Source organism: Bombyx mori, chromosome 11 (assembly GCF_030269925.1).
Source record: "Bombyx mori chromosome 11, ASM3026992v2".
Classification (NCBI taxonomy): Eukaryota; Metazoa; Arthropoda; class Insecta; order Lepidoptera; family Bombycidae; genus Bombyx; species Bombyx mori.
In genome coordinates this window covers 8986884-9011604 of record NC_085117.1, presented here as the reverse complement: position 1 = coordinate 9011604, position 24721 = coordinate 8986884, and the positions used below count along the sequence as shown (strand labels likewise).

General features: G+C 35.9%; 2 protein-coding genes and 1 long non-coding RNA gene across 3 annotated transcripts; 1 reads left to right on the top strand and 2 right to left on the bottom strand.

The window, feature by feature from the left end:
* Positions 1 to 534: 534 nt before the first annotated feature.
* On the bottom strand, positions 535 to 4646 carry LOC100127128 (cytochrome c1). The gene is given in 7 exon segments (NM_001112759.2): positions 535 to 1113; positions 1282 to 1463; positions 2084 to 2201; positions 2765 to 2891; positions 3200 to 3348; positions 4208 to 4258; positions 4570 to 4646. Coding segments are annotated over 7 exon segments (927 nt in total). The 5' UTR covers positions 4639 to 4646; the 3' UTR covers positions 535 to 882.
* A 2604-nt stretch (positions 4647 to 7250) lies between these two features.
* Positions 7251 to 9636, bottom strand: LOC134199672 (uncharacterized). The gene is made up of 4 exons (XR_009974256.1): positions 9120 to 9636; positions 8872 to 8943; positions 8294 to 8414; positions 7251 to 8202 (listed from the first exon to the last, which is right to left on the bottom strand). It is a non-coding gene; the product is annotated as an uncharacterized LOC134199672 (long non-coding RNA).
* A 457-nt stretch (positions 9637 to 10093) lies between these two features.
* Positions 10094 to 16985, top strand: LOC101742905 (protein arginine N-methyltransferase 7). The gene is made up of 9 exons (XM_004931543.5): positions 10094 to 10465; positions 10558 to 10805; positions 11017 to 11262; positions 12355 to 12533; positions 13435 to 13660; positions 14284 to 15056; positions 15590 to 15738; positions 16120 to 16285; positions 16819 to 16985. Exons 1-9 carry the CDS (start codon positions 10263 to 10265, stop codon positions 16924 to 16926), a joined length of 2298 nt encoding a protein of 765 aa, XP_004931600.2. The 5' UTR covers positions 10094 to 10262; the 3' UTR covers positions 16927 to 16985.
* The last annotated feature ends 7736 nt before the right edge of the window (positions 16986 to 24721 follow it).

Here is a 24721-nt window from a genome sequence, read left to right as displayed (position 1 = left end):
CATGGACGGGTGAATGAACTCACGGCCCACCGGGTGTTACACGATTACCGGAGCCCATAGACATCACTACGTGAGACATGAGGTCTAAATCTCAATTGTATACTAAAACGGCTGTCCCACTCTACAAACTGGAATCCATTACTGCTTCACATCAGGAATAGAATGGCTGGTGGTACATAACTGCCTCGCAAGACGCACCACGACCAGTAATTACAACAATTTGTTTTTTTATTGTTTAGGTTGATGGACGAGCTCACGACTGGTGGTAGGACTTCTTGTGAGTTCGCACGGGTAGGTACCACCGCCCTGCCTATTTCTGCCGTGAAGCAGTAATGGGTTTCGGTTCGAAGGGTGAGGTAGCCGTTGTAACTATACTGAGACCTTAGAACTTATATCTCGAGGTGGGTGGCGCGTTTACGTTGTAGATGTCTATGGGCTCCAGAAACCACCTAACACTTAACACACTTAGCATTAAAATAATATTAGGGCTGCATCATAATTTGGAAGAGAAGGTCAAGGAAAAGATGAAATCAATAGATTTTAACACATTTATTCAACTGTACACTGATTCACAGTAAGAGCTTTCATGGAAAATCACAAGCACAGTTACCGACAGATCACCTAACATTACAATTTGACTGTGCCACGGCTTCGCAGTGGCAAAATGCTATAAACATAATTACATAAGATAATACGGTTTCGCGTCTACGGGACCACGCATGGTAACAAAGTCACAGCAAGCCACCCCGTGTAACAAAGTAAACACGCGATGGTAGATAAAATAAATTAATTTAATTATAAACAATTAACATGTTACTGTGCCTATAGAAAAAAAAAAAATTGTCTAAAACATTTGTTTTGCTACTTGTAAGTTGTTGGCGTTTATTTCTTAGAAACGGGCTTGTAGGCGAGCTTTCTAGACTTGAGCGTGGACCACTTGTGCCGCTTGTAGTAGTAGACAACGGCGGCAAGCATGGAGAACATGCCGATAGCTTTGATGGTCATCTGCCGACGGTCGTCCAGTTCGGGTTCTGAGCACCATTTCAAGAAAGTCGCAACATCCTTGGCGAGCTGTGACGCAGTCGCCGGCGTGCCGTCACTGTACTCAGCTGCCTGCCAAACATAATATAATATTTAGAGAGGGCGTTGATATTACTCGTATGTGTATAGAAAATAATATATAATGCAGTCTATTCTTCTTGTATAAGGCTAATTTTGTTTGTTAATGAAATATCACCAATGGACATATATAACGAGTTTAGAATTATCCATGAAACTTACTTCGTCAAATAGAACTTGCGCCATAGAGATGGCACCTCCTGGGAAGTATGGATTGTAGTTCTGTCCCTCACGTAGCACTACACCAGCAGGAGGTTCCATGTAACCAGTCAGTAGCGCGAAGATGTAATCTTCGCCGCCCTTACGTCCCGAGCAGATCAGAGACAAGTCCGGTGGGTAAGCACCTGATATCAATTAACATTTTTATTATTAGTTTTGTATTTAGGGAGTCAAGCATAATCACTTATTAACTTGCACTATTTAAATTTGATCTTTAAAATCCAGATAAAATTTTCTCTTCTATTTCAATAATTTCATTAAATTTAATAATACTAATATGTTTTTAACACCAATGCATAATACCTTTGCAATTTTTTTTAATGTAAATCTATTAAGTGAAAGTTTTTTTTTTTTTTTTTTTTTTTATTGCCCTTGTAGGCAGACGAGCATACGGCCCACCTGATGGTGAGTGGTTACCGTCGCCCATGAACTTCAGCAATGCCAGGGGCAGAGCCAAGCCGCTGCCTACCGTAAGTGTTGTTAAGTGGAGCCATGTGCCTTGAGACGTAAGCTTGATGTCTCAGTTTCATTTTATAATGACTTCCATCTTTCAAACCAATACCCATGACTGCATCTACCATCATAGTAAGAGGCATGGCAATTATTAAAAATATTAACTACCCAGACCTTTAGAAATCAAGGTTACTTAGTTTCCCTACAGGATTTCATGACATTGATTTCTTGTGGGCCCATTCACAAATGATACTAAGATTTTGCTCTGCATTTTATTATTTTCTACACATACCATTGTTTGCAGCACGAGCCGCATTTTCATTGGGGTATGGAGACGGCAGGTAGTCAGAAAGTTTACCAGGCCTTTCAAAGTAGTTGCCCTCCTCATCAGGACCATCTTTAATCATCACCTGAAAATGTTCAAGTTACCAATTAAATATTATACATTGTACTGCTATGACAGTTTTGTTCTTACTATGTTGGACAAACCTATAACTAATGAATATGAAAGTAATTTTTCTCTTTTAACTGACTACTTGTAATAAAAAGGGCATGTTATTGACAATTATAAAATACATCAAATATAATTGATCCCTAGAGTCATTTTTTTATATCATGCTTGGTATTAATGTCTCGCACATGATCATAGCCGGCCATTTAACGGCCGTCTGGTGTAGTGGTAAGTGACATGGTCACTACATAGGGGGGTCGCGTGTTCGAATCCCGCCAAGGGAAGATATTTGTATGATAAATATAAATGTCTTTTCCAGGGTTATGGATTCTATTAAATATATGTATGTGTATAATAAAAATCTTACATTTATATCCGTTATCTGGTACCTGTAACACAAGTTCTTTACGAACTTATCACGGGACCAGTTAACGTGGCGTGATTGTTAGTAAATATTTATTTATTTATTTATAGCATCAGGATAAAATTAACATTTATTTGACATAATCACCGATGACTGACCTCAGCAGCTTCAGCCTTAGCCTCGTCTTCAGTATGGGTGACATTGACCAAATTTCTGAAGGCAATATACTGCAAAGAGTGGCATGCCTTGCAGACTTGTTTGTAAACTTCATAACCCCGACGGACACTGTAACAAACATGGAACTAGGTGTTCTATGACAAATGATGTTTGATAGGTATTATGTTTTTCTTTGCCTAATGTATATACAATTACAATCCATTTCATACAGTAAAACAAGAAAATTGTATTTTTTCTTACAGTAATGTTTTATAAACATAATTTTTATATTCATTATGACTTTGAACGTCCTTGATTTTGATCATAAAGGTCATCTTAATGTTAATTTTTCTTTATAATTTTATCTATGACTTTTGTTGTATTATTGAAATTGAATTTAAATGCTTAGAGTTCTAACTCTAAGAGTGAAAACTCACCTAGCGTGGTCCAGGGAGCTGAACCAGCCACTGTGATTCCAAGGGTTGTGAGGTGGGTGAGCTTCAGAGCCTGATGCCTGCACAGACTGCTCAAGTGCAAAAAGTAGAGCTCCAACACCTCCACCTACCACTCCCAAAGTGGACAGCCACTGGAATACGTTTATTAGATTGAATTTGAGCACATGCACAAAATGCATCAAAAACTGTTGGATTTAGTAGTTATCTCTCTGAGTTATGGCATAGTTTGGAAAAAAGACTGTTTCACATTAGAAACATTGTAACCCTTTAATACCCCTATTTTTGTGTAAATTATTTTTTTACAACCATATTAGTTAAATGGTACGTGACCTGTAGGCCTTCCTTCCTTCAATGGTTGATTGAAACCACTGTGGAAAACTCTTTAAAAGATAATCTCTTTAAGAGATGTTATCCTCTTATTTTTATCAAAAACAATAGCATAGCCTTGTGGAGTAAATTTATCTAGCCAAACTATTCTTGTCAGTTAATTATTGGAAAAAAAAAATCCATAACTCTTAGCATAGTAGTAGTATCATTAGTCTGTTTTGTCAAGTTTCCATAAAACCATATTTGTGTATAAAGTGACACTCAACTTTAATATTACAGATACATATCTTTAAATTTATAAAATTTTAATGTTATTTAAGAGCTATTTCAAATACGTAATAAATTAGCAACACTAATATTACTAATAATTAGTTATTATAAATTTTTCAGACTTCATCAAACTTATAGATGCAATATTTAACTAATGAATCAATTATTACTCTTCATATCAGCAAACATCAACTGATAAGTCTTGATATTTTATGTAATTATTGACAATTTATTTTTTTAATATCATTTAATTTAAGTGATCCTTTTAATCTTCGTTACTAAAGATAATTGCACAAAAACTTCAGGATACAAAGTTTAAAAGCAAACAAAATTCATAAAACTAGTAGCTTTAATATTATGTAGGAAAATAAATTTTGTTACAGCAAAACTTACCACTTTTCTGTTTTTTGTCCATCCTTGAGTGTTGGTGGACAGCTGACAAGCCTGCAATGTTCGATCAGCATTAGAATTAATATGTACTTGTTACATAATGCAGAATAGGTTATCACTTTTAGATCCAATTTTTTTCTACACACTCGGATATATTAACATTTAATTGGATTCATTTCATACAGAGCGTCGTTTGAATTAAAACTTATGAACCCTGGATAAAAACTATAAATTGATAAATTCACCAGTTTTCAGTGACACTTGGAACTTCAACTTTGTCGCATTTGATAACATACATGTCTATCGTACTGTAAGCACTAATTACTTTTAGAGAATTACGGGATTCTGAGGAACATTTTTAGTACCTGAGGCCAAACTAGACCATATTTTTTCAAAAGACGTGCCCCACAAATCCTACCGACGGTGGCCGCCATGTTTGAAAACCGTCGTAATGAAAGATGACGACTAAAATGACATCTACAGCTAAAATGCCAGAGGTAAAAATAGGTCGATTAACTTTTTTTCTGGCAGAAGTCAAAGTCATTATACAGTATTTTTTCGAAGGCTTTCAAGTTTCTGGATGTAAAACACGTCGTTTATTATTTCTTTACTTACACATTCTACAATCTCCGATATTTTGAATACTTTACAATTTTTGACGGCAAGGTTTCGATCATAAATATGTTATGCAATACTTCATCATCTGTATCTCTCCTCTGCTGGATGTAGGCCTCTCCCATAGTCCGCCACAATGAACGATCCTCCGCCTTCCACATCAAATCTTTCCCAGCATATCGCCCCAATAATTCGTATATTATTTCACTCATACAAATTTTCCTTTCTTCTTTTTGTTTCAAAATTAAAATTCGTTTTGTTTTTGTCATTTAAGCTTGCAATACTTACATCTACAGCAGAAACTTAATTTGTAATATCAAGTAAAGTGTGTCCGATATTCATTTACCGTCAATGGAAACTAAGTTAAAGTAAATAAAGCAATTTATAGTGTAGCAATAGGAGGACCAAATTAAAATAAAACGATCATTCAATAGAATATTCAATAACGAAAATCATCGAGTGATACGGACTCTCCGGTAAAACTTATTTCACTATTTAAATACTGGTATGTGAATCAGGATAATGTGGTAAGATAGTCGGGTTCGCTATCGGATGTGTAAGTGTAAGTAGGAGTTTGTGTCAGGCAGGGGGGCTGACATACCGAATGAGCTCAGCAGTGTTGGTGTCTGCAGTTCGATTGATGGAGTTTTATAAGCAGCATTAGTTATACAGATAATATGGTCCTGCTGAGCCCATCGATCAGAGCCCTCAAGAAATTCATCGCAGCCTCCGATATGCTTTTGGTTTCAAATATGACGCCACAAAAATGGAGCATATGGTCATGTGATTATTAAGTTAATATATAACTATTGAGGAAGAAATAAAGTTAATAAATAAGTTTCGAAAAAGTATCTCCTTTGTCGTATCACTCTTGTTAGAGCGGTCGTGTTCGTCATTCAGTATCATTGCTGTGGGCAGATACTATGCGCCTCACGAGCAATCGCCACTTCTCCCGGTTTGTGGTGAGTATAGTACACTTATGCAAACAACCGCCAACTGCATGCCGACTTGACTTGGTCGATCTATTGCATGGACAACCTTCCACGCGATTTGGTGCCTTCTAGTTTGCCTGGAACGAAAAGGCGCTCTATGCAGATATTTCTTCGCCGAGAGATATGTCCATAAAATTATAGTATGCGCCCACGTACGAGCGCCGAAAGACGCTGCCTATTGCTGAGTTCCAGTACCAAGCATTCGTCTCCAGCATCACATCTCCAAACCATCAACCTTCTTTTTCTCCACCTGTCGCAAAGTCCACGTCTCCGCCGCGTATAAAAATAAGAAGAAATCAAGAATTTATACAAAAAAAAAAGTATAGTCACATTAAAAATTCAAACTGACAAAAGGAGGCTTAATGTGACATGAAAACTTAGGTTTATTCCTAGTAAAGCGATTCATCAAACAATTCCTATTGAGTTATATTTCCAGTTTACTATAACACTAAGCCTACCGAAATTTTATATACATATATGTAGATATTCATACTACAAAGGATAAAAATAGTGTTTTTCTTAAATAAATTTTAACACGTGCAGGACAAAAAAATAGATTTGTCCGTTTTATCTACACGTTCAAAGCAGAAGAAACACTAATTTAACAAAGTTAAATAATTCACTACTTTGACTGATTCGGTGGTGCAGTAGTTACCGGCTCGAACCATTGCGCCGAGGGTCGCAGGTTCGATTCTCACATCGGGCAAACATTCGTTTGGAGAATAAGTTTGTTTGCTCTTTGTTTGGGTGTTTATTAGTTATATGTTTATAATTATATTTAAGCGCATATAAGTATGTATGTCAGTCTCTGGTACCCATAACAGAGGGCATCCAGGTCTACTCAGGTCTAGTGACCTGATTTGCTATATAAACCACTTATGGTATACTTTTTATCTCAATAAGAATAATAATAACATAGGAGTCAGTATTAAAACATATCGAAGAAATGTTGTTTGATAAGGGTAGTAAAATTATAAAGCAAAGGGATCAATAAGTTCATTTGACCCGTCCATCTAAAATTTATTCTGGCAGCCCTGTATCTTTAATGGGGTTGGCAACTGTCAAAGTGGCGCTGGTGTGCATTGTTCCCATAACATTCAATATTTGTATTGGAATTTTTGATTAAAAATTATTATAAGCACAATGACGCGTTGTTTTGTACCAATATGCTCAGAAATTGGAGTACATCAATTCCCGAATGTATGAAAATACTACATCTATAAACACTACCTATGCTTCGTCATACAATAATTGTCATTTAAACTAGCATTGTAGAGATAATACACACACTAAACTGAATACTAAATTAATCTTAGCATTCTTATAAATATTTAGAAATTTAAGAAACGATTAACCCACAATCATGTTCATAACATGTGACATTTTGTTCTGCACAAACGTTTTGTTACATGATTTGAAAAACAAAAAAAAAAACAAAAAATGTTTAAAAAATGTAATGATGATTTAAAAAGTACTCTTAAATATTGATAGTTTGTACTTAATGACGCTTATAGTAATTTTAGACATGATTACATTAGTTATACTTTTATTCCCTATCTAAATTATTTCTATTCTGACGTTTCTGATGGTTTAGCTTTGGTAATACTAGATGAAACAAACAGCAGATTGAAAGAAAATCATCTTAAAGTTAATTACATTAATTGCAAACCATTAGTTTGCATTTTGTCACAAAAGAAGCTGATGTTTGTTACATGCAAATGAATTATAAACATACACATGCAAACATAAAATGTAAATTTATCTTTTAATCCAAATTAAATGTACATTAATATTACATCTAAATAATAGAAATGGTTTCGAAAATTTTTATTGCACTCAACAGCAGACGAGCACGCAACCCGGCTCATGATAAGTGGTCACCAGTGCTTATAAACTTCAGCAGTGCCATAAGGGTTGCTGTCTATCACTGAAGTTTTAATAAATTATTAATATACTCAGTCACAAGCATATTGATTTCACATAATGAAAATGTAAGAAACAATCATGTTTGGGCATTTTCATTTATATCTGCTCATACAGAAAACACAACTTAGCAAATATATTCCACAGTTAATCTAAATAATTGCAAATAATGCTTTTGAAGACCGTTGACTTTTGATCATTAATTAAAATCATCTTCTCGTAGAATTTACAAAAGGTTATTTACAAAAATTTATATCAGTATTTTCATATATTACTAACTTACTAATTACAACTATTCAAACGTAACTATAAGACGTATTATAACTATAAGAACTAAACAACCTATTTTAAAACAAACAATTTAGTTCTTAAGAACTATTTCAATTATTCATTTAAAAATTATAAACATATTTAAAAAAAATTAAGATCCCTTGAGAGTTCACGTTCCTTGCTGAATCAGTTTCTCTTCTGAAACGGAGAAACAAAGTATCTTAAGTATGTAACAAATATTGAAAAAATACGACCATGAAAAATTTAGTGTTAATGTAATCATACTTACAAATTAATATATTACATAACACGTTCTGGTTCAAATATAGTGCATCAATCTTTTCATGTTTCAGACATTTTAGTGCTCCTTATAATTTTTCCATAAAATTTTGTCATTATCAAACCTTTGTCTACAAAAATAAAAACATTATTTTATATTGGGTAGAAGGATGAACGTGGTCACAGGCCACTTGGTGTAACTTGGTTATCAAACACCAGGAAACAAAACGTGAATGCCATCACCTAACTTTGGATGTGAGATCAATTGTGCTGTATTTTATTTAAACAGGAAAGCATGACTGATTGATCATTCCAAAAAACTAGTTCGGGCCCACTTGACAATAAGCATATAATACGCTGAGTTGCAAAACATAAATACTTCCACCCATTCGAGACAATTTTATTATCTGAGGTGTGTGTGTGTGATAGTACGAGACTTAATACCGACTGTTTTGATCAAACTTAACATATATGATAGCTAGGCAGCAGAAATAGGAAGGACCATTAGTTAGTGCTAATTCATTTAATTATATTATGAATAATAATTCTGTTAGCAAATAATATACCGGGAAAATAGTGTAAACTCACCGTTATCAAGGCATCCGAAATAGCATTTCATTTTCGTTCTTCGAGGCATGCTGATTTTCAATAATAAACTTTCTGTAAGAAATGAAAATAGTTACACAGGCTTACGAAACGCTAACGAAGAAAAAAGTATTGGAGCCAAGTTATGTCTAAAGAGAATTCAAAACGGAGTTTCTCAATGTCTAATCGTCTAATATTCTCATAAAGCTAAAAGATGCTCTAAATTAATTCTACAACGTAAAATAACTCACACCAAGACAAAAAAAAAACGATTTAAAAAATTAAATCGTTACGACATTTTGAAAACTTTTTTTTTTTTTGAGATTGTTTTACGGCCCTGGAATTTTGAAAACTTCAAAGCAGTGTTTCCACTTACGTTTTTTTTAACACATTTTACCCTAGTTTATTTTGAATTTTCCCTAAAATTTCCTAGACAACTTTCATAAATCCTTTATATAGAAAGCATAAATAAAATACAGAAAATAAACCACAGCATATTATTTAATGTAGGTATATATAATATAAACGCCCCCAGAAGATCATAGATCTATAGGATTAGAATTTTCAAGGAAGTCGACGCATTGCTTTTATATTCTTTTGCTGCACACAACCTAACACTGTTCGGTTCTAAAATTGAGCAATTGTTTGCTGGCAAAGTTGGGAACTTTCTATGAAGCAAGCCGTTCAGGGTTTCATTAGAAAGCCTGTTTCTTTTGTCAGTTTTTACATTTGAGAACACTGAATAATCTTTCCACCTCAGTCTTTGAAGAAGGAATTGCTAGCAAAAGTGAAATGACAATTACAAGGTTTTCGTAAATGAAATTACCATGATAATCTTTCATGGTACATGAAGTACCTGTATATTACAATACAAGTAAGTTCTGGTGACATCAACGAAAATAGGTAAATAAAAGTTCGGCGGATTATACTTATTGGGATTCTGGGGAATCCCTAAGAAAAAAGCAGTGGCTTAATCTATGATTTACTTTACTAGAGGGTTACTGTTGAATCAAACCTTCTTTATAGTTTTTATACACAACTCTGTTTTATTCTTTTACTTGTCAACTCGACTTAATGTCATTCTCTCTCCATAAAATAAAATGTTCATTGTTTTACTTTAATTATCGTTTATTTTAAAATTCACAACAGTTACTAGTATAGGCTTTGCTTTTTACCCCGAAATATCCTAAATCCTGGTATTTTTTTAATTGTCTTTATCATCCAAAATATCAGCTATTTTTCCCTAAAAAAGGGAGAATTCCCTAAAAGTGGAAGCACTGCTTCAAAGTACGCTAACCTTTTTTATTGAGTCAGAACTCGTATCTGCCATCTAGTGAGTTTATTAGTTCATTAAGGCCAAAACGTTTCAAAAATGACCTCGCCGGTTCCTAAAGATGACGCTAGTTGAATGTTCTTTTCCTTTGTATGGGAGTTGCACCCCCCTGCATATCTTGTTGAACCCGGAATTCGGCGATTGCACTGTCCAAAAGTTATTAAGAATTGATGAGGAAAACATTCAGAGATATGCGTGTAAATATATGAATACTATATATAAAGTCACATTTTTTAACTATTTATTAGCATCAAGTCACAAAAGGTACGCTATACAATAAGTTAGTGCATTTTGAAATCGGCACTTTTTGTACCTTAATCCATCTTTCTTAATATTGATTTTTTTCAAATTGACAGATTCAAAAGTTGTGTATCACGCATTGGAAGTAAGATGAAGGTTTTCACGCAAAAAAGGAATCCTCTAACAGGCTGTACTGAGTGGGATATGCAAGATGAAGACAACGATTATCACCAAGAGATCGCCAGATCAGCCTTCGCTGATATGCTGCATGATACTGAGAGGAACCAAAAATATAGCAAGGCTTTGAAACTGGCTATTGAGAAAATGCACAATGATGGAAAGAAAGCCAATGTCTTGGATATTGGTAATTCAATGTACAGATATACTGATAGGGGGCACCGGCGCTTATATCAGTAACTTCAAGATTGTTGTTCTGGGTGCATTAGATTTGGGCAGCTGTGATCGTAAATAAAAATCTATAATTGAAAAAAAAAACTTGAAAAATAAATAATAATTGCCATTTTTTAACTGAAGTATATGTAGGGAAGTAACAAGAATTTATCTTTTTATTATAGGCACAGGTACAGGGCTCCTCTCCATAATGGCAGCAAAATCAGGTGCTGACACTATTGTTGCTTGTGAGGCTTTTCAACCTATGGCTGAATGCTGTCTCAGGATATTGGAATGCAATGGTGTGGCTGATAAGGTAACTGTTATCCCAAAAAGATCTACAGAACTGACTGTTGGTGAAAATGGAGATATGAAACAAAAAGCTAACATTCTAGTCACTGAAGTGTTTGATACAGAGTTAATTGGGGAAGGTAAGTAATTTATATTTCAAATATTTTCTTAATGAAATATGATATAAGTTTTCATTAATTTATTTTGTTCAGTTCTAAACAGAGCCATAGTCTTGAAAAGAGTGAAACAAACTGGCTAGGGCTTTTTTTTTCTTCTATTTTTGTTAACTTTAATTCCATAAATAACTCAGTTAATAATGCTTTCAGTTAAGTAAAAGTATCATTCATTGACTTTATTAATGAAATATTTGTGACTTTGCTCTTACGTGTTTATGTGTAATTTACTTTACTACCAACTTAATAAGTTTTTGAGACATCTTGTAAGAGGTAAAGATGTACAGTTCTATATAGCCACTTAACGGAAATACTGCAAAAGTGAACCACAAATAATTAAAAAATTATGAATATCCTAGTTACATCGAAAAATTTGTGTTAGTATGTGTGTATGAAATTTGAGTATACATAACTTGGATGTTGTGGTATAAATTTGAAGCAATCTTGCACTGAAAAGAGTTGCTTTTACATGTGTGGTGTGATTGAATAAGTTTTTTTTGTTATTGCTTAGGTGGGGGGACGAGCTTACAGCCCACCTGGTGTTAAGTGGTTACTGAAGCCCATAAACATCTACGACGTAAATGCGCCACCCACCTTGAGATATAAGTTCTAAGGTCTCATGTATAGTTACAACGGCTGCCCCACCCTTCAAACCAATACTCGTTACTGCTTCACGGCAGAAATAGGCGGGGTGGTGGTACCTACCTGCGCGGACTCACAAGAGGTCCTACCACCAGTCATTACGCAAATTAAAATTTGCGAGCTTGATTTTTTATTACACGATGTTATTCCTTCACCGTGGAAGTCAATCGAGAACATTTGTTGAGTACGTATTTCATTAGAAAAATTGGTACCCGCCTGGAATTCGAACAGCGGTGCATCACTCTACACTAATGGTACGTCTTATCCCTTAGGCCACGACGACAAGTATGTTGTAAACAACCATTAAATGGTCCAGATCATAAAGAACGTGAATTGGAGTTTACTCACCACTGTAATCATTTAAATAAAATTTTATGAAACACAACATAAAATAAAAATGATTATACTTAATTCTAGGAGCTCTGTCAACATTCTCTCATGCGCACAAGTTCCTATTAGAAGAAGATGCTATAGTTGTGCCAGATTCAGCTGTCATATACGCTCAAGTTGTTGAATGTCCAATTTTGCAGAAATGGAATAAACTAAATGATCTAGCTGATGAAGATTTGCAAATTATTCTCAAGACTCCTAAAAAGGTTTGTACTAATATAAAATCTATTATCAGTTCAGGAAGACTAAAATGGCTGTACTGCGTGTACTTCCATTCTGCCCATTTCTTTTGAGGAGCGGTCACACATTCTCGATTAAAAATTAGAGGTTTAAGAACTGAACTGAATAGTGTATCACTCATTAAACCTCAAATGACAGATGGAAGACTCTAATAGTAGATGGTACTGTCAGTCCAGAAGAGTACATACCACCATGATGCCAATTTTTATTTTTCAATAGTCATGTGCTAAGTTAGAAAAAGATATTTCTGTGATAAAACAAAACTGAAATTTCGACCTCATGTCTCAGGGTGGATAGCAGCAAGCAACTTGTGATGTCTTTGGGCTCAGACAACTGACTATCATTAGATGAGTCATGAGCTTGTTTACTCATGTATGCACCAAAAAGTTTATTACTGAGTAGAAACCAGCAACTTGTCTGTGTCCGAGTGCGATGATGGTCAGTGAAAGTTCACTTAAACATCCATATTTATATTTTAAATATTGTGTATAAAAAGTTCTTTCTATAATCATAATTGTACACAAACTTTTAATAATACTTTTTTGAATACATACAAAACACTACTATAACAGTATGATTCTATTGTGATACATAGATACATTAGATATATAAATAAAAACATACTAATAAAAATGTACAGTAACAATCCAATAAAAAAAAATCTTTCGTTTGTTCTTTGAAAACAATATGTTTAAAGGCAAGCAGCATATCTTTAAAAAAAAAAACAATGAAGTAGATAAACTTTAAAGCTTTTATGGTTTTGTTAATATATAATATATGGTGGTGATGGATGGATGGTGATAGTGAAATTTGTCGAAGATTCCCTAGTGTCATTCACAACTAACGTTTTTTTTTTATAACTTTCAGATCAAGGAATGTGCTGGTTCGGCCGCTGTTCACGACGTGCAGCTGTCTCAAATATCGCGTCAATCATTCCGAGAGCTATCCGATCAGATACCGGTGTTCTACTATGATTGGTCGGGCGCTACTCCAATTATCATGCAGAGAACTGTGAAGCAAGAGTTCTCAGTGGTAACCACCGGTAAAGCGCAACTGGTGTTCATGTGGTGGGAGCTGAATATGGATCAAGAAGGTTTGTTGTTGTGTACTTATTTATTTCCTATTGATCACTGTGTTGTACTGTAAAAACTGAGATCTTAGAACTCATGTCTTATGATGGGTGCCGGCATTTACGTTGTAGATGTCTATGGACTCCTGTGATCACTTAATACAAGGTACGCCGTGAGCGCATCCATCCAACTAAGAAAATAAAAAATATCGCTAATAGAAGTACGATTCACGTGATAAATGGCTAATGTTTTATATATCGGTTGAGGGAATCGTTTAGGGTGGTGGTATTCTCTGTGGAACATATTGTGTGGGATCGGTGTATGTCTCAATAAAGAAACAGTATATTATAGTAACAACAGTTTATTCGAAGATTAAAGTTCTTTGGCAAGGGAGTTTCCAGACTAGGGGTCCGTGCGGCGGCTTATTGAGAAGGCCATTCGCTAGCTTCCCCGACTGTGTGGACTGTGGAAAAATTTTGTATTAATAATAATAATCATAAAAAAAATCAAAGAAAACATTCACGATAAGTACAACATAACGTAATCGAATTAATTGCTGACGCTTCAGTTGTCTGATCATTTGGGTACAAGCTATGAACGACACGTTATCATAGTGTTAATTCGTCAAACTATTTGCTTATTCCAGGAAAAATATCCTTGAGTTGCGCGCCGTGGTGGAGTCATCCAGATGCCGATATCTCGTCTCAGACGCCGCAGGACACAATTCCGTGGCGCGATCACTGGATGCAGGCGGTTTACTATCTACCGCAAGAAACTGAACTGCACAAAAGCATGGAGGCAACCCTGGTTTCGTGCCAGGACGAATACTCATTGTGGTTCTACGTGGAAACGGAACATAAACCACAACACTACCGGCGGCCGATCTGTGAATGTGGAGTTCACATGGCGTATTCGAGGACTCACGTCTCGTATTTGAACGACGGTAGGCGAAGCAAACAATTCTTGGCTCAACTGAAGAAGGAAATAACGAACGACTCGATTGTCCTGGATTTGAATGGAAGCAATTTCATGGGCTTGTCGGCCGCGAAAATGGGTGCCAAGGAGGTCTTCATTGTCGAAAAGATGAAAATGAATGTCGGCATTTTAATGGATTACATCGCCGAGAATAAGCTGAGCAACGTGACTGTTATACCGGAAGCCGGCGATGACGTTTTGAAGAAAGTGACCAATGTCGTAGGCGATCCTAGTTTCACCAGTGCCATATTGCCTTGGGAGAATTTGAAAATTGCCTATTTACTGTTTAAGTATAGGGAGAAATTGAACAGCGGTTTGTCGGTCATACCGGAGAGATGCGAGTTCTGGGCCGTGCCGGTGGAATTTCAGAATTTACACAAAATAAGGGTGCCGCTCGGCGTCTGCGAAGGGATTGATATGTCCAAATTCGACGAACTCGTCGAGGTATGATGTTGTTTGTTTACAAAATTAGTTTGGTGTTTCATTGGACTTCAAATATTTATTTATTTATTAGTCGTATGTAGTCGTCGTGGCCTAAAGGATAAGACGTCCGGTGCATTCGTATGAAGCGATGCAACGGTGTTCGAATCCCGCAGGCGGGTACCAATTTTTTTAATGAAATACGTATTCAACAAATGTTCACGATTGACTTCCACGGTGAAGGAATAACATCGTGTAATAAAAATGAAACCCGCAAAATGATAGTATGCGTAATCACTGGTGGTAAGACCTCTTGGGAGTCCGCACGGGTAGGTACCACCACTCCGCCTATTTCCGCCGTGAAGCAGTAATGCGTTTCGGTTCAAAGGGTGGAGTAGCTGTTGTAACTATACCGAGACCTTAGAACTTATATCTCAAGGTGGGTGTCGTATTTACGTTGTGGATGTCTATGGGCTCCAGTAACCACTTAACACCAGGTGGGCTGTGAGCTCGTCCACCCATATAAGTAAGAAAAAAAAAAATTGGTTGTATTACAGACTTCTAGACTGATAAGCGACGCAGAAGTGGAAGCTCAGCCTCTGTGGGAGTACCCGAGTAAATGTCGCGGCGTACCGAGGAAGCTGATCGAAATTGATTTTCATGACCTGAAGCCTACTTACGCGTTTAATGGCGTACAACAAATAATGTAAGTTTTCTACTTTAGGTAGTTTTAGAAGTTTTTGGATCGGACAACGTTCTAGTGCTGAAATTATGAAATGTCCTTAAAATGAGTTTGCGGATTGTACATAACCCCTGGCTGATTTGCCAGATTGCAATTTGCTGATGTCCAAGAACGTCACTAACCACTCAAACTCGGTCAGTAGGGCCGTATGTTCGCCTGCAAGGATATTAATAATAATAAAAAATATATATATTCTTGCTTTGAATTTTTGTGAAAATTTTATGAAAGCATGTAATGACTTCTTGTTAATAATTTTCATAGTAACTTCAGAAACCTACGAGTTACTATATAAAATAAGTAATAGCAAAAAAAATAGATTATTATAGTATATACTTTTTCCTACAGAGAATCTCAAGACGATGAAGGTACTACATTAACTATAAATGGATTCGCGTTGTGGGCAGTGTGGAACATTGGTGGAAAGGACATAGTCACAGGTCCAATAAAGAGTCCTGTTTTAGGCGAAAATATCGAATGGGATCCTCACACAAGACAAGCGGTCAAAATACTTGTAAGTTTGTTATACTTTACTTGAACGATGGTGGTAAGGCGTACTGTAAGCCCACACGGGTAGGAATCATGATCCTGCCTATTTCTGCCACGAAGCAGTCGTGCATTTAAGCGTGGGGCAGCCGTTATACTGTACAAATGAGATTTAATTAGTTTTTTATTAATAAGCTGATTCATCGAAAGTTAGCGTTTTTTTTGCATACTGTACTTAAGGCGACGAGCATTTGATATGTAGAATTGAGTATCAATAAGCAGCGATTAGATAAACTGGATTATTTTGTTATGTGCATTTAGAAAGCCATTAGAAATATTATGACAATAATAATAATAAATAAATAATTTGATATCGTCGATACGACACACTATATGTCTACACTCTGACTCCGTGTGGAGAGAACTAGAGAGTTGCAATCACGTATTGTAGTGGGTACAGGTGCAACATTTAGAATGTTCGATTTCATCTTTGTCTTTTTATTTAATTTTTTTTGATAGTCTTTAATTGTTTTATTTAATAAAAAAATGTGTTTCTTCTAGAAAAAGACTTTTACAATGAAGACTTCAGACAAATGGAGCTATCAAATCGCCTGCGACATTGAAAAAGGACAATTTAATGTCAATTTAGATTTAGTCTGTAATGAATAATTTTGTATTTTGCTAATATCTATGTATATCTGATGCATTAAAACGACGTGAACAATGTAGATATATTTTGTTTTATTTTGTAATAATACCCTCCCATAACAGAAGAATAGAAGAGTGGATTATATCGACATCAGCGGCCAGATTAATTATAATTAATCCACCCTGGGTAGCTGGACCCAGGGCCCTGAAACTGCGATACTTTAAGACAATTTTTTTTTAAGACATTTTTTTTGTATATAAACTAGCGGCATCTTGTAACATATGCCCCTATACTTATACGTTGTTAAAATTAAGGCATTTAATTATTGTATAACTAAACTCTGAAAAAAAAAATCATACAAGTCTTTATTTCTTATAGACAAATTGAGCGAATTTTATCAATTTGAGGTGTCGGAAAATTTACAAAATCCTTCATTTAAAAATAAAATATATGATAGGTAATATGTTATTGTCATTTACAGGAGCAATGAGAAACTAACCGAAGCGAGGTCGTCTAGTGGCCGACGCCCGTAAACATTTTTGTTGAAGCTTGAGTTGCTTATCTATAACTAATTTATGTGTATTATCTATGGGTGGATCGACGACTTGCTAACGGTCAAAAATCCGCTGTATGGGGGCAGCGTCGGTCATGGCTAACCTCAGAGAAAATTCAGAGAAAAACTGTCGTGATTTTTTAAAAGATTTTCCTATTTCACTGCTATGAAATGCATCTCATGTCTTAAGAACTTCATGGACTCCAGCAGGCCCTTAACGCCAGGACCACGTGACTTATGTAGCTTAGGTCAATCCCATTTAACACTAATCATACCAACACTTACTGGTACCTATTTCTACCAAAGCGGGCAGTTAACGGTACCTATATGACAAGTATTACTCAAAATAAACGAAACAAAAAAAAATTGTATAATAGTTGTAGACTAATTATTAGTACGAAAAATTAATGAAGTCAAATTTGCAAAAGCAATAAGATGATACGTGCATTTTCAATGCAAAAGTTCAAAATGGGTCGTTTGACCCGTTATGGTATGTTTAGTGATTAGTGTTAATTATTTAGTTTTTATAGGCTCTAACGTTACTCGATTCTACTTTGACTTAGCACCAAGCTCGTCTGTTAATAACTAGAAATAATACACAATCTGAATACACTAAACATAAACACCCACATATATCGATCATTGATATAAATAAAAATATTCCCAGATTTAATATTAATCTCTTTTATATTAGTCATAATATCACATAATATCATTCTGTCTATTTATAACGTGAAGGAGTTCATCTGTTTTGGTTTGAATGGTAGGATAATAATTATTCATAAAATACAAATAATTTAGTCTTTGACCTCATATCTCGAGGTGGGTGATATTTATTCTTATGTCTTTGGATTTTCGAATTAACTTAACACCAGATGGCTATGAACTTATTCTATTTATGTCATCTAAGCAAAAATAGTAAAAAACATACTAGAGAAAAGCTTTTTTTTTCTTTTTCTTATCGCCATATGCACAGACGGTGGCTAGTAAATTTGTCTGCCAATGAGTTGATGTGCACTTCACGCTCTGTGGATTTTGGTTTTTTTTTCCTACCTAAGCATCAGCTGAATTTCAGCGTAACCTTAACTAGTAGGTGAGCTCACGGGGCTTAAGCCGGAGTGATGCTAACACTGACCCTAGTAAGAGCAGTGCTTCACAGAATCTACCACCGGATCGGAAGCGTAACCCACTGAGAAGATCCGGCGAGAAACTAGAGGGGTCTGTGTCTATGGGTTAATTCGCTCGTCGAGCCTTTCGTCGCAAGCGACGGGTTCGACGAGGACGGTGACCGGGGGATTTCAGTGAAAACTACTAATAAAGTAGACCATCGAAGTACAAACAGATATGATTGGTTGTTGCTTATTCTGAAATTAAATATTCACAGCTTTTAACGTTGCTTAAACAGTTGAGGGAGAAGAAAAATAAACAAACCGAAATTATTAGATTCATAATAAACAAAGTTTCAGTATTTGTTTGTCCGTGTTAAAAACGTCGCTTTCACGACAAACGCATATAAATAACATTGCTTTATTTGTCATATTTTCAGGTCAACTTTAACAAACACGATAATTTCAAGCAGCGTTCCGAGATAAAGTGGGTATGAAGTTAATTTCAATTTTATGACGGCTTAGCAGCGCCGAGTTGTGGTCAGAAGGAACTAGGCTCTACGCTGTGTGGTCATAAACAATGTTGTGACGCGTTTACAGTACGCACAGCCTTAAGGAAACGTTGCGTGGAAGTCGGTGGCGATTTATTTACATGAGCCACAAACGCGAACGGATGTGTTCTAAATTAAGTTATGACCGTGTATGACTGTGGTCATTTTACTGTTTATGTTCGTCGTAAGGTTTTATGAGTTTCTCTTCAGGAGTAGCCTGGTCGCTTAACCGAACATTCCCTTTAGTTGCGAGTTTCTAGCTAAAATTAACGGGCGTTTTAATTTGAATTAAAGCGCCCGTTTTAATTCAAATTAATTGCTCTTGCAATTAATTGCTCTTCGTTAGTCTCGCCAAAACTTGAGCACGGCCGGACCGTTTTGGCTAATTTTGGTCTTGAATTATTTGTAGAAGTCCAGAGAAGGTTTAAAAGGTAGATAAATATGAAAATGCTCGGAATTAATTAAAAATAACAATTTGTTTATTTTATACAAAAGTTTACGTCTTTTATTTATCGGTTGAGGCACTACGAAGTCTGCCGGGTCAGCTAGTTTGAAATAAAACGGTAACTTAAATTTTATAAAATCTTCTTTGCTCTTCTTAGCAGTTTAGTTTGGATATTCATGTTTTGATTATTAGAAATGTCTCCTGTATTTTTTGTGTGTATTTTTGGTGCCACAAACATATCGAAACAGGAATTAAATCGAATATAGATCCTGACAACTTGATATCATGTAAAACACATTGTACCTTTACTGGTGGTAGGACCTCTTGTAAGTCCGTGCGGGTGGGTACCACCACCCTGCCTATTTCTGCCGTGAAGCAGTAATGCGTTTCGGTTTGAAGGGTGGGGCAGCCGTTGTAACTATACGTGAGACCTTAGAACTTATATCTCAAGGAGGATGGCGCATTTACGTTGTGGATGTCTATGGGCTCCAGTAACCACTTAACACCAGGTGGGCTGTGAGCTCGTCCACCCGTCAACGCAATAAAATTAAAAAAAACCTACTCAACATAATGTCAATTTTGAATGTCCTTGTTGGAGAAATTTAATGTAAGAGCATAAACAAAAACAAACAAAAAACTTGACACATTAAATGTAACTAAGTTAACGCTTCCTTTTGGATGCCAGGAATGAGACCAAATAGGTACATTTAGTATTTACTATATCTGTGCTTAAAGTTTCTGCTATTCGATACAGTAGAGGTATAAATAAATATATAGACATAAATTTATATATCGACTTTATGCTGTATATCTGCACGTTTAAGTAACTATTTATAGCCTATTAGGAAATCTAGTGAAGTGGCCACTATATCTACTGTGACCTTATCTTTATTTAAGTGTTAGAATGATACAAACGGTAGTCGTATTTATAGAGATCGGCTATGAAATTTTATACTGTGATTCGAAAACTAGATATTGCTTATATTTAAAATTATATGTATTGTTATTATTATTGTACAAAATGCTTTCGCAGTTATCACAAATAATAATAAGAGATTGATTTAAAGTTTACAGATGTTAAATTTTTAAAGTCCGATTCGGCAAGTCTATTGTTGAAAGAGCGTAATGTTGGTGATGTCAGGCAGAACAACTTTTACGAAAGTGTATTTTTTTTTTTTTTTATTGCTTATGTGTGTAGACGATCTCACAGCCTACCCGGTGTTAAGTGGTTACTGGAGCCCATAGACATCTACAACGTAAATGCGCCACACACCTTGTGATATAGTTCTAAGGTCTCAGTATAGTCACAACGGCTGCCCCACCCTTCAAACCGAAACGCATTACTGCTTCACGGCAGAAATAGGCGGGGCGGTGGTACCTACCCGTGCGGACTCACAAGAGGTCCTACCACCAGTAACACGCCGTAACGTCACAGCTCGGGTTGATAGCCATAGTGTAAAATAAACATGGGATTATACAAATGTCATCATTGAAACGTGTGAACAAGTAAATAAGTATACTCATACTGAAATCATTGCCTGGTTTTCTTTAAAAAAACGCTAAGATAATAAGGTTCCGTCGTGTGTGATATAATTGGAAATTCATGCAGTAGGTAGGTGTTTAGTTCAAAGTTGGACACGTACCAATGTTTGCTTTTCCAGTTTTTTACCGACACCCCGTTAGAAATATATTGACATTCTTAATGTATGGATAATGGATGCGAAATAAAAATAAAGATTTTTTTTTCTTCAATCGCTTTCTATTATCTTTTTACGAGAAATCTAACTAGACGCTACACATTTATATGTAAAGTTTACATATTTTGTATGATATTGTAAACTACATTGATATTATAATTAGTCCCGACCACGGAGACAAGTTCTTGAGACGACGGCACCAAATCATATATTCGAAGTTTTATATTTTATTTATGTATTTTTGGACGCACGCAATATAATAAAATTAAAAATCTAGTGACGCGTAGGGTGAACGACCTCGGGGCAAGGCGGAGCGCGGCTACCTTCGACTTATAATGAGGGTTCATGACACACTGAACAAGCATTTGTGCATAGTTTAGTAATTGAATTGAAAAGTAGTTTTTTTTACTGGTGGTAGGACAACTTGTGAGTCCGCGCGGGTAGGTGCCACCACCCTGCCTATTTCTGCCGTGAAGCAGTAATGTGTTTCTTTGAAGGGTGGGGCAGCCGTTGTAACTATATGTACTTGAGACCTTAGAACTTATGTCTCAAGGTGGGTGGCGTATTTACGTTGTAGATGTCTATGGGCTCCAGTAACCACTTAACACCAGGTGGGCTGTGAGCTTGTCCACCCATCTAAGCAATAAAAAAAAATCCGATTCGGATTCAGTGTGCTTAGTGCGAGTTTTTTAACGTTCTCGATAGCGTAAAAGTTAATTTACATTTGTATTGGAGTTGGAACGTTTGCCTACGTTTGCCGCTAGGGGCGCTGTTCTAACTGCATACAAATTTGAGTTAAGTTTTACGCCATCGAGCACGTTAAAAGCTCGCACTAAGCACACTGGAATGTACACACCCTGTATGTAGGTAGTGAAAACGTAAAGGGGAATAAATATACACCACAAAACCACTACTAGCAAAGTACTTGTAAGTTGTAACTGTATTATTGAATTCCATATTTCTCTATAAACCAAGATTGAGATGAGATCGTAACGGTCACAGGCACAACGAATACGTTGAATAATATACGTTGAAGACAACGATCCACAACACACATACGAGCTTTATTTTGCTGGCCATTCTTAAGCTTAACATGACATGGCTACACTGAAGGTTGGTACTGACCAGGGAAATCCTCAATGGTCAACAGCACCGACGCAGTATAAAAAAAATACAGTACCATACTCTGAATTCAGTTATGTTTTCCCGTTCCGGGCGTTAGTACATATAATATTTCTACCGACTTTGACCTCATGTGCGAAGGAGGTCGTCAGCTATTACATTGTCAATCAGTTAGATTTCCCATTTAACACCAAGTACATCACGTGACAAGTCGCATCAATCAAGAGCCCATCAACAGAAACAACGCTGCCTTGTCTTTTTATAAAGTAATTTATAAGAGTAAAACTGTTTAATAATATTACGCCGGTAAGAGTAACGTTATCTATCGCTGAATAGTCGAACGAATATTGAAGGATCTAGTAGCATCTAGAACGCTTGAGAAGTACTACGCCATCTGTTGTCAGATACCGGAAAACACACAATACTCGACTTTTGTGGAATATTCTCGACGATTCTAGGGATTTCGTCTCGACTATAAAAGCGTAGCAGAGGTGGCACGCAGTCAGTTAGTAATCGAAACTACTCGAAGCGAAACAGCGAACGCATCACTTGAAGCGAAGCGGAAGAAGCGAATTGAGAATTTTAAAGTGTTTGTGAAGTTTTTAAGTATTCTAAGTACTAATACAGTATTAATTTGTATTTTAGTGGAACTTTTTATTTATCCCGAACCTCAGCACGTAACAATAACATAATTCTGATTGACAGATTTTTTATTGGTAACATAATAAAAAATTGATGCTTAACAAATATTCATTCGTAGATGCATACCTTTTATTTTTATTTATTGCTTAGATGGATGGACGAGCTCACAGCCCACCTGGTGTTGAGTGGTTACTGGAGCCCAGTTGTAGACATCTACAACGTAAATGCGCCACCCACCTTGAGATATAAGTTCTAAGATCTCAGTCTAGTTACAACAACCGTAAGTGACCGTCAGTATACCTACAACAAACGTAAAATATCTAAATAAACTTTAATAAACTCTAAAGAAAATTTTAGCACGCATTCCGTTTTTGATCTTACGGAAAAAATACACACAGGTTCTACCTCAAACTACTCTACAACATTGCACAAAGTTGAAACTAAATGCATATCCATAAGTATCGCGAACGGATCAGTATGTTAATGACATCGTTTATGGTAATACAAGTGCTCTACGCCTCAATCTCGGCTGTTGTTCGTGACATAAATCTGCCATAAGGGTCTATTAGGTCCTATTGTGAGCTCTGATGAAAATAAATGCTCTCGTACGACTGTTTGTACGAACATGCCCCGGTGATACGGCCGCTGAGTTTTTGAAACCGCTTTAAAGGTAATAAAGGCTTGGTTTAATTTATTGATTTTCCATATAAGTACTTAGAATTCGAAGTATAGTAAACTGTCTTATCTAACGGCTAAGAATAATGATTCAATATTATCTATATTAAAATGTGGAATTCAAAACAATTGTGTAATTCGTTAAAAGCTGTATTTGTTGTTCCTACTAATACCTACGTTTTGACGTGACAACGTCTTATAATTTGATGGAGCAGGCTGCACGCCCGAAAAAACATGACTCATGCGGCGTTACCTCGCTCTGAGGCGTTCCACGATCACGTGGCTAAACTGGCAATAAATTTCTCCAACAACAACAAAGACGCGATCATGGCATTAGTCAATTCGAGTCTAATTCGAACATTGAAAACGTCATGAGAGAAATTGAAGCGTTACGATCAATTCAATAGTGATTTCCATTTACCTCCTTCTCTATATCCATACAAAATATCTATCAAACATATAAAATCAAAATTTTCTTTTGAAAAATGAAACCATTCCATCAGTATTTTCTTATGACGTTGTCACTACCAATATTTTTTTTTGCTATCTTTCTGAAAATCGTAACATTACCTATAGCTTACATAAAACATAGCACACATAAAATTGTATTTATTCGATACGTTAGATTAGAAATCTAAAGTTTATTCTAAATTGTTTACAAAAAGTGTGCCTTCCTTAGAGATACATCGAGTGCGGTTCAACGTATTCAATTGCCGATGCGACTTCCATTACTAAAAAAGCCATACCGCGGTGCGCGTCGCTACCCACTCCATAAACTGGACCAAACTTGGTTCTCCACCATTAATAGTACGTAATTTGTCATGTAGTAACGTAGTTAGTTTTTCCGGTGCTCCATTCGAGGAAGAGGCGTTAAGGATCTGTATAATGAGCGATCGGCTCTGAATTATGCAGCCCGGTTTCGGTCACAGATTGAATGTTGATGTCGTGATGGTTTACGCACATGACGCGTGAGGTTGACCTCTTTGCCCACTGTTGCCTAGTGGACGGCAGTTAAAGAGATTAC

Excerpts from the sequence above, each read along its gene's own strand:
- LOC101742905 (XM_004931543.5), top strand. The coding sequence starts at position 10,263 with ATGACGCTAGTTGAATGTTCTTTTCCTTTGTATGGGAGTTGCACCCCC. Across the intron at positions 13,661-14,283 it reads GCTGAATATGGATCAAGAAG|GAAAAATATCCTTGAGTTGC; the intron begins GTTTGTTGTTGT and ends TGCTTATTCCAG. Across the intron at positions 16,286-16,818 it reads GACAAGCGGTCAAAATACTT|AAAAAGACTTTTACAATGAA; the intron begins GTAAGTTTGTTA and ends TGTTTCTTCTAG.